General features: G+C 47.6%; 1 protein-coding gene across 1 annotated transcript in view; it reads left to right on the top strand.

Annotated features, from left to right (window-relative positions):
* The window catches only part of kiaa0825 (KIAA0825 ortholog), a 101,366-nt gene that overhangs the window by 3,115 nt on the left and 85,751 nt on the right, over window positions 1–12,500 (top strand). Inside the window, exons 3-4 of the mRNA XM_083673968.1 lie at window positions 6,685–6,853; window positions 7,240–7,930. Coding sequence (XP_083530094.1) covers window positions 6,685–6,853; window positions 7,240–7,930 — 860 coding nt within the window. The remainder of the gene's footprint in view (window positions 1–6,684; window positions 6,854–7,239; window positions 7,931–12,500) is intronic.

Below are 12,500 nucleotides of genomic sequence, written 5' to 3'. Positions count from 1 at the left end.
AGATGGCTGGTGACATATGACAAAGACATACAACAAACACTTGTTTTGTTCCTTTCTCTACCACTGTCACTTATAGTTCTAATGGAAGGTTTTACTTACTGTCTAGTTGATTTACTTACTTAGACAAATGTACTTATTGTAAGTCACTTTGGACAAAAGCATCTTCTAAATTAAATGTAAAGACATACTGTACGCATGTATATAATAGACGTAGGAGTTAATTTTGAAGGTCAAACAAGCATATCATATGTGTGTCTTGGTTCCATTCTGATCCTGTTGGAGGACAGTGAGTGATGTGGTCAGGTCAGATGAGAGTCTCTCAGTGGCCGTACAGTCTGTAACTGTCATCCTCGTGGTGTGAGGGCTATATCTGGGTTTACAAGTCACACAGGGCTACCTCATCACAAGAGTGTGATTCCAAATCACCTTCACTACAGTAACTGATTGGTACAGGCAGCCCTGTCTGTAATCATGGGCGATCATTTGTGATCATTAATGGGCAGTAGTTCTCTAATGAATAGGATGTGGGCACAGCGGGGCACTGTATGTGTGTGTGTGTGTGTGTGTGTGTGTGTGTGTGTGTGTGTGTGTGTGTGTGTGTGTGTGTGTGTGTGTGCGCGTGTGCGTGTGCGTGTGCGTGTGTGCGTGCGCCATCCAGTGGAATTAGTGGAATTCTTGGTGTAAGTTTGGTAGCCAACGTGTCATTCTGAGTAGTGTTGTATTGTTGTTGTTGGTTGATGTGGTTGACGATCCATCATCAACTCTACAGGGATGGTTTGTAATTGTCAAATGTTCTCTGACAGGGTAAAAGTCCAGGGTTTAGACAACCTCACACACACACACACACAAACACACACTTCACACAAGCATGAATGCACATACACACACACACACACACTCACACACACAAACACACACACACACACACACACACTGAGGAGTCTGAGGAGTCCCCAACATTGTCCTTCTTCTGCTCTGAGTGGATGTGTAAACTTGAATAGCAGGCTCTTAGAAGGAATATTGATTTAAACCCAATAATCTGTCTCAAAAATGCACTCAGTGTAACAATCAGCCTTTTCTTCTGTTATATTGAGAAGGCCGTCACCAAGGTCTTCTTTGTTTGGTATACAGCACAATTTGAACGTTTCAGCCATCGTATACAGCAAAATAATGCTACGTTACGTTTATAATGATGAAGTGTATGCATTGACATTCTAATATGTCTTCTTGGTTTGTGTGCGTGCGTGTGTGCGTGCGTGCGCGTGTGCGTGTGTACGAGTGTGCGTGTGTGCGTGTGCGTTTCTGTCACTAATGAGCATTCCTAACGTTTGCCAAGTATCTGTCAGAAACGTCAGTGTGTTTTACAGTTATTAAGGGTTCATTTGGAGAGTGAATAACTGATTAAGACGCTCTTTGTTTATGTGATCTTTTGTGAGCTTGACGAAGACAATTAACTGTGAGAATGTCATGGATCAGAGACCTAAGGCTTTTGAATTCACACAAATCTTACTCAACATTCACAATAAATCTCAATTTAACTTCACAATAAAGATATCTTTCCAATCCATATGAAAGAACACACAGTATAAGTACATTTACATTACACAGCAACACTGCAGATTGAGAGCCTTTACTTACAATTTGTCTCCATTTTCTGATTGGGCAATTCTTTGGGTTAAATGGTCAGACTTAACTCAATGTTAATGATTAACCTACTGGCTGGGTTTGAGTTGAAACATAGTTGTTGCATTATAGGCCTGCAGTGCGACATCCGATATGAATGTTATATGCTTGCTTTCTTCACTTTATTTCTCCCTCTCTCTCTTTCTCTCTGAAAACACATCGCCCTGTCACTCAGGACAGATATGGAGGAGGCTCTCAATATTGTGACGAGAGAGAGAGAGAGAGAGAGAGACAGAGAGACAGAGAGAGAGAGAGAGAGAATCTATATTTCAGCGCTTTTATCCTTTGTGCTGCTGTGAGGGCGAGGACAGTGGATGAGGGACAGACTAAATGTGGCTAGTGAACAAAGCCTCTCACTCTGGCACCATTAGTCTCCAGGTCTCATCCCCTACGTTTTCACCCTCTCCTTTTCCATTCAAAATGGGAACGTAATAATTGAAGATTCCACATCTTGAAACGAAAACCCTTGGGTAGGTAATTCAAGGCTTATTACTGAAGGCTGGGGCATTTTTCTGCTCTCTAAGCACTAAAGGGTTATTTTGTGTTCCTGGGGAGATGGGAGAAGGATAACCATTATGAGAACAAAGGGACAGATAATGGAGAATTGGGCAAAAAATAAGGCGATCTTCTCCTCTCCCTCTCTACCAGTGGTCAGCCAGCCTTGTGCTCATTGCTGGCCATTTTGAGGGCAGACAGACAGGCAGGCAGACAGACAGACCGGCAGGCAGGCAGACAGACAGACATGCAGGCAGACAGACAGACATGCAGGCAGACAGACAGGCAGACAGACAGACAGGCAGGCAGGCTGGCAGGCAGGCAGACAGACAGGTAGGCATCAAGACAGACATGCAGGCAGACAGACAGACAGACAGACAGGGAGGCAGGCAGATCGACAGACAGACAGGCAGACAGGCAGGCAGGCAGGCAGATCGACAGACAGATAGGCAGGCAGGCAGACAGGGAGAGTTGGCAAGGCCCCTGTCGTTCATCAACCAGGGTGGGCTTCAGTCCTGCTGAACACACATACACACACACACACACACCTGCTGCCTAATCCACTTATTAGTGTCTAAGACAAATTGGCAGGTAGAAAGACAGACAGGGCAGGCAGATCGACAGGCAGGCAGGCAGGCAGGCAGGCAGAGACGCAGGTAGAAAGACAGACAGACAGACAGGCAGGCAGGCAGGCAGGCAGACAGACAGACAGGGAAGGAAGAGTTGGCAAGGCCCCTGTCGTTCATCAACCAGAGTGGGCTTCAGTCACATGCATACGCGCACACACACACACACACACACACACACACACACACCTGCTGCCTAATCCACTTATTAGTGTCTGGGACAAATTACGGAAGATGAGGAGAGGAAGGGGAAGAGAGACGGAGTGGAAACAGAGAGAGCGAGAGAGAGCGAGAGAGAGAGAGCTGCCCACTCCCGTGAAGCCAGGCTTTAACCTATTTATGGGTCAGAGTGGCTGGCCTGCTCCCAGCTCTCAGATGTCAGAGATTTGCCTAAGAGCTGGTCCCTAATTGAAGGAGATTAAGATAGGCTGACAACGAGGCCCGGCTCCCCAAATTGAAATGCTGTAATCCATTAGGTTTCATCAAATGGGACACTTGTGGAGGCCACCAGGAAAAGGCCTCTAATGAAGTGTCAGAGCAGGCCAGAGGAGTGCAGACGGGCCTCGGGTTTCACACAGCAGGGAAGAGGCCCGCAGTAGCCCGGCCGCCTGCCAATCTAGATCACTGCTTTATGTACTTACTTTACATTCAGACACTCTACTCTAGTCTACTCTGTGTGTGTGTGTGTGTGTGTGTGTGTGTGTGTGTGTGTCTATATCTGTTTTTTTGCATGTGTATGTGTGTGTGTATATTAATTTACCTGAGTATACTTACAGTTAGTGTGTGTGTGTGTGTCTCTGTGGGTGTGTATGGGTGTCTAGTCTCTGTGGCTGGGTTGAGGGCGGGGAGGGGCACTAAGTGGGCCACAGGCCGGGCGGAGGTGGGGGTGGGGGGATCCTTTTTCAGCTTGTTCACTGAACCTCATTCACTCCTCTCCCCATGTAGAATGGGCCCCTTTGATGGTGCAGATATTTGGTTCCCAGGCGGCTGGTTTGGCGTTCACTGGAGCTGGGGCTTATTTGAAAGGGATCTCTTCCTGCCTGCCTGGCCTCCCTCTGCACCCTCTCTGCACCCGCTCTCTCCCCGGAGCTGAGCTGAGTGGAGCAGGGAGCGACAGCCCCACCACAGCCCACCCACACTAAATTAATTCTGACAAGGAACTTAAGATAACGTCAAAGCACTGAATAATCACAGGATTGGGTTTCTCTAAGTCACAGAGCTGTGAAATGTGCCATCATATCTAATAAAAGCCGCCCAATGCCCCTGTATTTGGGGGTGGGTGAAGGTTTTGGGGTTGGGGGGGATAGAGGGAATGGGTGTGTGTGTGTGTGTGTGTGTGTGTGTGTGTGTGTGTGTGTGTGTGTGTGTGTGTGTGTGTGTGATTGACATGTTTGTCGAGAGAGACCTAAAGAAACCTTTCCTCTCTTCTCCTCTCCTCTTCCAGTCTTTTGTTTAGAATGAACTTCATGTTTTTTTTTCTTTTTTAACACCTCTCTAGTCTCTCCATTGTTGTGTTCACTCTCTGAATTGACTGATGTGTTGTGTGTGTGTGTGTGTGTGTGTGTGTGTGCGTGTGTATCATCTTCTTTTCTACCCAACCACTGTACCATTCTTTCCCCTTCTTCTTTTCTTTCTCCCCTACGCATTCGCTCTCTCGATCTGTCTCTCTCCCACCCCTGAGCTCTTTGCGGTGGAAGTCATTGGGGTTGAGGGCTAATCCGCCAGAGTTGATTAGTCTGCAGGTAGTTCACACACCTCCGGGCTAAAGGTCGGACATTGCAGAGGAGCTGGGAGAACAGGCTGGCATCGTGACTGTAGCCCATCCACCCCTGATCTGGCCCACAGCCCTGCATGTGACACAGATACATTCAATCACACTGTTAACAACACAAAGCAAAAAGAGAGGGCATAGAGGAAAAGAAGAGAAAGAACAGTAGAGAGAAGGATAAAGAGAGAGAGAGAGGTAGTGTTGCCAATAGAGGGAGAGGGTAGTATGAACGTGTTGCAGGGGAGGCTGGTGGAGGTAGGAATCGGAGGACGGGGCTCGTTGTAACGCATGGAACGAAACGAGGAACGTGTAATGTGATACCATTCCTCATTCCTCACTCCATGCATTACAAAGGGCCTCCGTCCTCCGATTTCTACCTCCACCAGCCTCCCCTGATGTGTTGGTGTCATGTCTGGGTGTTCTCTCTCAGGGTGTGTCTATGTCAGAGTGGGGGAGCAGAGAGGTGTATTTTGGGGGTGAAACGTTGTGTTTTTATGAAGTCGGAGTCGGTCTGATGGCCCAGATGGACGCCCATATAAGACCTTCTGTCTGAGCACAGTCCTGGGGAGGAGCCCAGAACAACACACCCACGCGTTTATGAGCCACATTAAATATACTCACTCTATCTGCCTTCTCCCATCACAGAGGTACAGTTAATTAAGATATGGACACAGGAGAATGTGGACATAACCAATTATGTTTTCAGAAAATGTGAAATGTCAGCTTTGTTGTTTGTTTTGGTTGGTAGACGGTGGAGCTGGTAATTGGCGTGGAGCTTGTTATATGTTAATTAAACTAAAACGATTCACTTTTGCGTTGTAAACACATCTCAGATGTGTGTATGTTAGGGTAACTGATAGAGACACAATAACACCTTTCTCTCAGTAATTTCATATTTCACCCAGTGGCAGGGTGAGAGAAAGTTCACACAAACAAAATAGCAATCAAACGGTACATACCTTTAAAATGTTTTATTTTTATTTTTTTAAAGTGTTGTCTATTAATTCCTCAGACAGCGCTCTCAGCGATAACTAAAACTCAAGCTGTTTCTGGTTTTCAGCCGTGTTTTACAACTAGCTGCGGGCTATCGTCTCCACTCCGCTCGGGAGTGTTAAGAGTCTCCGGTCCAAACACAACCTGTGACTAGTGTGATGTCCTCTGTGACTTCATCAACACACTACGGCTACAGCAGTGCCACACGGCGACGTATTCCCACTTTCTGTCAGTCAGCAAGTCGGAAAAAACGAACAAAACACAACCGCAAATATAGGCCTTCATCTGGCCGACTTAAAAAGCAAGCGTGCAGTATGCATTCAATCTACATTCATTTGGATACAGATCGTTAAAGTCCATAACATTTTTATGCCTCACGTTTTCCCCCTGAAATGAAAGTGTGTCACATTGAAACGTTATTTAATGTCTTGCCATTGGAAGACATCTGGATGTGTGCATGGCCGCAAAACAGGAGGCAGTTTATAGGCCTGGGCTTGAGGATGAGCTTCACGGTGGTAAAATGTCTCTCTCTCACACACACACAAACACACACACACACACACACACACACACACACACACACACACACACACACACACACACATTCTCACAGACGAGTGTTTGCATTGATTTGCATAGAAACAACTAAACATGGCGAGCCCGAGGATGTCATTTCTAATCTATCACATTATAGGAGAGACAGAATTGCTGATGCAGTCTGTTAATATGGGAGGCCTGTGTGTGTGTGTGTGTGTGTGTGTATGTCTGTGTCTTTGTATATGTGTGTGTGTGTGTGTGTGTGTGTGCGTGTGTGTGGCATGGGGATGAGAGAGATGTGACACCCAGAGACGCGTCTGAATCAGACGTCTGTAACGCCACTTCACACCAGATGCTCAGTACACACTCACACACGGGATATATTGATGTCTGTGTTCATTAACGGTGATGTGTCTCTCGCAGGCTGTGTGTGTCTTTGTTTGTGTGGGTGTGTGTGTCTTTGTGTGTGTGTGTGTGTGTGTGTGTGTGTGTGTGTCAGGGGGGGTTTACAGTTGTGTTACATGAGGACGATGACTGAGGGAGTCTTATTGTGAGTGGTGTGTGTATCTCTGTTTCTCTCAGTATTGAGCAGAGTTTGAAGGAGCTGCAGGGGAAGATGGGAGAGTCCTGGGCGGGGGAGCGTCCGCCCAGCCCCACTGAATGTCTGCAGTGGTTCAGTCCACGGAACTCCAGCACTTTCAGGCCTGTCGCCACAGGAAACCAGGAACTTCTAGACTTCCTGAAAGCTCTGGTAATAATAATTTAAATAAAACAATAATGATGACGGGGGGGGATTTACATTTACAACAGTGTTGGCAGTCCAATAAGATTTCCATACTGTACCACAGGGGAGGCTGGTGGAGGTAGAAATAGGAGGTTTAAAATGTACCGTTCCTCATACCATTCCATGCATTACAATGAGCCCATCCTCCGATTTCTACCTCCACCAGCCTCCCCCGCTGTACAGTACCACTATAAAATCCAACCATTACTCTGATAACATGGCTGGTCGTTCTGGTCAAATTTGCTGTCATTTCAACATGGTGTTCGATACTGTGCATTGCATTGTTTTCAATCCATGTTCATATTTTTAAATCATATTGATCATTTTGGTGTCACTGTGCTCCCTCTCCCCAGCAACAGCATCTGAGGTCGGAGGAGGAGGGCCGTGAGGAAATGACTCTCCAGCTGTTGATGAACCTCTCGTCCCAGTGTGGGGTCTCCTTCCCCAGCACCTCCCCCTCCCTGACCCCCCAGCACCACGCCATGTCCCCGTCCCCCCCAGTGCACACCGTCCAAGACGACGGCGCCCTGGACACCCAGGAGGCTTGGGATGAGGTCCGGCTCCTGCTACGGCGCCCCCTGCTGGACAAACTCTCTCGGTGCGGCCCGGAGCAGCACCAGGGCCCCAGTGGACCCGCTCCCCTCACCATCCCAGAGCGCATCCACTGCCTCCAGCAGCTCTTCTTCCTCTACCCAGAGTCGGAGGTGCTGGGGCGGTACCAGGGGCTGCGAGGCCAGGCTGTCTATGCCCTCCTCCACTCGGCCCTGAGCTCCAGCCCCGGGGGGGAGACGGGCTTCGCCAGGCTGGCCCTGGGGCTCCGCGCCGCCTCCCCTGCCCTGTGCCACGCCCTCCGGGAGGAGCTCCACGTGCTGAATGCTCTGGCGGAGCCCCATGCCATCCTGGGCTTCCTGAACGCTGCCTATCTGGGTACGGTGGCCCGGGAGCTGAGGGCGCTGATGGAGAGAGAGTGTGAGACAGCGCTGAAGGAAAACACGCTCAGTGGCAAGGGGGGGAGGAGCTCAGCCAGAAGCAAGGCCTCCGTAGGTCAGTACTGTTGTTTTATCTCTCCGCGCTCTACGTACCTCTCTCTACCTTCTCTCCTCTCCCTACCTCTCTCTACCTCCTCCCATCTCTCTACCTTCTCTCCTTTCTCTACCTCCTCCCATCTCTCTACCTTCTCTCCTTTCTCTACCTCCTCCCATCTCTCTACCTCCTCTCATCTCTCTACCTTCTCTCCTTTCTCTACCTCCTCTCATCTCTCTACCTTCTCTTCTTTCTCTACCTCCTCTCATCTCTCTACCTTCTCTCCTTTCTCTACCTCCTCTCATCTCTCTACCTTCTCTCCTTTCTCTACCTCCTCTCATCTCTCTACCTTCTCTCCTTTCTCTACCTCCTCTCATCTCTCTACCTTCTCTCCTTTCTCTACCTCCTCTCATCTCTCTACCTTCTCTCCTTTCTCTACCTCCTCTCATGTCTCTACCTTCTCCTCTATTCTCTCTGTCGCTCTCTTCTCTTCTCCTTTTATCGGGAGAGGAAGAGCTCCACTGGGACCAAGGCCTCTGTAGGTCAGTCCTGTTGTTTTATCTACGTTTCATCCCTCTCTCTACCTCTCTCTACCTCCTCCTATTTCTCTACCTCTCTCTACCTTCTCTCTCTCTCTCTCTCTCTCTCTCTCTCTCTCTCTCTCTCCTTTACAGGGTGTTTGCAGGCAAGGCCCTTTCACTCTAAACTCCTCGCTTGCTGTAAACGTCTTGCTTATTGTTGCTTTGTGCTTGCCGTAGGCGAAGCACACCAAGGCCAGACGCAGGGAAGAAAACAAACAGAAAATAAAATAATAGAAAATAGTTGTGAGTGCGGGACCTTGCTAGGAACAAAAACCTTGCCTCATCGGTAAGACTTGAGGTAGAGGGTGAAACACAGTCTGACTCAGAACACACTTCCCTGTTCTATTGACCTTGTGACAGGGTTGAACGAAGTGGGTTAAACAACTGAAGTGCTTTTTTACGGAAATGGAAAAAAAGAAAAATGTTAAGAAAAATACGTTCTCTTCGGCTATGTGTGGGAGCCGGGAAGAGGTGAAGCCGATACAGGCTCAGGAACAGCAGAGGAGAAGGCCTGCGAACATCCTACTGTGTGTCACATCAAATAATGCTCCCTCTCATACTCTGTGTTAGCTTCGATTGGCCTATTTACCAGTTGCCGTGGAGGGTAAAGATACACTTTAAAGACCCAGCCCGTTGTTTACTTTTCCAAAATGGTGCATATGTCATTTTCCCTGTGGGATGGAGAGAAGTGCTTTTACACCTGACACTATAAACACACAGCCGTCTCTCTTCTCCCTCTCCCTCTCCCTCTCTCTCTCTCTCTCTCTCTCTCTCCCTCTCTCTCTTTCCCTCTCCTTAAATGTGAGATGAGAGGAGGCAGCCAGGATAATTGGCCATGCGTCAGTTGGGCTGTTTGATCACGTAACGTGGCGGCGGCGCCGGCTAAACACCTACGTGCCGCTCAACAAACCGTCAAATGTAGCACCGGAGGCAGAACACATCACCAAAGGGAACTGGGGGCCCGCACCGTGTAATGACGCTAAAGCGCTGCAGTTTTGCCCGCCCGACTGGGTGTGTGTGTGTGTGTGTGTGTGTGTGTGTGTGTGTGTGTGTGTGTGTGTGTGTGAGTGTGTCTGTGAATGAGTGTGTCTGTGTGTCTGTCTGTCTGTCTGTCTGTCTGTCTGTCTGTCTGTCTGTGTGTCTGTCTGTGTGTGTGTGTGTGTGTGTGTGTGTCTGTGTGTGTGTGTGTGTGTGTGTGTGTGTGTGTGTGTGTGCGTGTGACTACCTACCTGTTGTATAGCGCAACTGAGGGCTCAGCCAAGATTTGGGATGACAATATTTTGACCATATATGATGCCAAACACAACAGCGCAGAATATACCATATGTACACTCACCGGCCACTTTATTAGGTACACCTGTTCAACTGCTCTTTAATGCAAATATCTAATCAGCCAATCACATGGCAGCAACTTAATGCATTTAGGCATGTAGACATGGTCAAGACGACCTGCTGAAGTTCAAACCGAGCATCAGAATGGGGAAGAAAGATGATTTAAGTGACTTTGAACGTGGCATGGTTGTTGGTGCCAGATGCGCTGGTCTGAGTATTTCAGAAACTGCTGATCTACTGGGATTTTCACGCACAACCATCTCTAAGGTTTACAGAGAATGGTCCAAAAAAGAGAAAATATCCAGTGAGCGGCAGTTCTCTGGGCGAAAATGCCTTGTTGAGAATGGCCAGACTGATTCGAGATGATAGAAGGGCAACAGTAACTCAAATAACCACTCGTTACAACCAAGGTATGCAGAAGACCATCTCTGAACGCACAACATGGCGTAAACAACATGAAAGCATGGATCCATCCTGCCTTGTATAAACGGTTCAGGCTGGTGGTGGTGGTGTAATGGTGTGAGGGATATTATCTTAGTTTATCTTAGATTATTACCTTAGTACCAATTGAGCATTGTTTAAACGCCACAGCCTACCTGAGTATTGTTGCTGACCATGTCCATCCCTTTATGACCACAGTGTACCCATCTTCTGATGGCTACTTCCAGCAGGATAACGCGCCATGTCACAAAGCTCACATCATGTCAAACTGGTTTCTTGAACATGACAATGAGTTCACTGTACTCCAATGGCCTCCACAGTCACCAGACGGGAGATTCGCATCATGGATGTGCAGCCGACAAATCTGCAACTGCGTGATGCCATCATGTCAATATGGACCAAAATCTCTGTGGAATGTTTCCAGCACCTTGTTGAATCTATGCCACAAAGAGGCAGTTCTGCAGACAAAAGGGGGTCCAACACGATACTAGCAAGGTGTACCTAATAAAGTTGCCGGTGAGTGGTGAGTGTGTGTGTGTGTGTGTGTGTGTGTATATATATATATACACACACACACACACACACACACACACCAAACATAAACAAGACCACAGAGAAGGCTTTGTCTCAATATTAACAGTGACTGGTTGTAGGCATCATACGATTTCCTCACATGTAATGTCTTCGCATCTCTATTTATAGTGATCTCCAATAACTGTCTCAACAATTATGACAGAAAACCCCCTAAAAAAAGATGATATGAATGAACACACACTCCGGTTCTTTAGATCCCCATCCCCATCCTCTGCCTGTGTTATTGTTTGTCTTCTTCTCTCTTTTATTTGCTGTATTTTCATAGGAGAGACATGCCTAGGAGGCTGTGCTTTCCCAGAGTCCTCCCTGGGGAGTGCAGGCTCTGGCATCAGCTACTGTCAAACCACTGAACCGTTTAACAGCGCTCACGCCGAGATGTGGCACTTCCTTTAACCCCCTCGCTCTCTCTCTCTCTCTCTCTCTCTTGTCGCTCCCTCGCTCGCTCTCCCTCTGTCTGAAAGGAGAGCTCTGACATTGTTCCCAGACAGATGTGAGGGCCTCAGCCCTTTGTAGCCTTCCTTCTTCCCCCCCATACCTCACTTCTCCTCCTCTTCCTCCTCCGCCTGCTTTCTTTTCTTCCCTTTCTCTCTCTCTCCCGGGTGTAATGGGGTGAGCAGGAAGACTCCGGAGTCTGCTAGACAGGTTGGCTGGTCAGGAACAATGCCGGCTTTAAACCTTACTAGCACACCTCACTGAGTCGGAATTGTGTGTGTGTGCGTGCAAGTGTGTGTGCACGTGTGCGTGTGTGTGTGTGCGCGTGTGCACATGCACATTCAGTGTCTGTCCTTATAGTTGTGCAAGTGTGTGTGCAAAGTTTAAGAGGTGAAGCAAAGCCACGTGTGTTTTTATGTTCTAGTTCTTGTATTAGTCACAAGGCTTTAAGAGGCTGCGTAGTTGTCATGTGACTGGAGAACCGCTGCCCGTGGGTGATTGCCGGAGTCCAATTTTGAAGCTCAAGTTCAATTGTGTGATTCATTTATCAGACATGAATACTGTACCACAGTTAGGACACTACAGACTCTGATTTGCATGTGCGTGAGCAAAGTCGACCATCTTAACCGTAATAATTCTAATAGACACGATGATGAGATATAGTCCAGTGGGAGTTTTGAATACTGCTACCAGCGTTTGCATGATATGCAAATGAGTTTTCAGACTGTTTACTAAAACTCTGGCTGTATAATGTTTCGTGTTTCTTTTTTTTCAAAAACCTTGTTAAAGACAAGTTACACTGAAAATCATGCTGTATAATATTCTTACTTCTACAGTAGTATTTTTTGGTCTGCTTAGCACTATTTTAACAAGCAAATTGGGGCCCTTTATACAGTATATTCTGAGTTTATGCATGTCTGTGAAAGGCAGAGAAGGTACGTATGTATGTCTGTCTGTGTCAGACAATAAATCGGAGGACAGGCTCATTGTAATGCATGGAATGGAATGAGGAATGGTATTGTAATGCATGGAATGGAATGAGGAATGGTATTGTAATGCATGGAATGGAATGAGGAATGGTATTGTAATGCATGGAATGGAATGAGGAATGGTACTGTAATGCATGGAATGGACACTTGGATGCTGTTCCATGCATTACAACGAGCCCATCCTCTGATTTCTACCTCCACCAGCCTCCTCTGGTCTGTGTG

The sequence above is a fragment of the Argentina silus genome, assembly GCF_951799395.1.
Source record: "Argentina silus genome assembly, chromosome: 7".
NCBI classification, from domain to species: Eukaryota; Metazoa; Chordata; class Actinopteri; order Argentiniformes; family Argentinidae; genus Argentina; species Argentina silus.
Note: the sequence above shows the minus strand (reverse complement) of the source record. Positions and strands in the feature narration are given on the sequence as shown.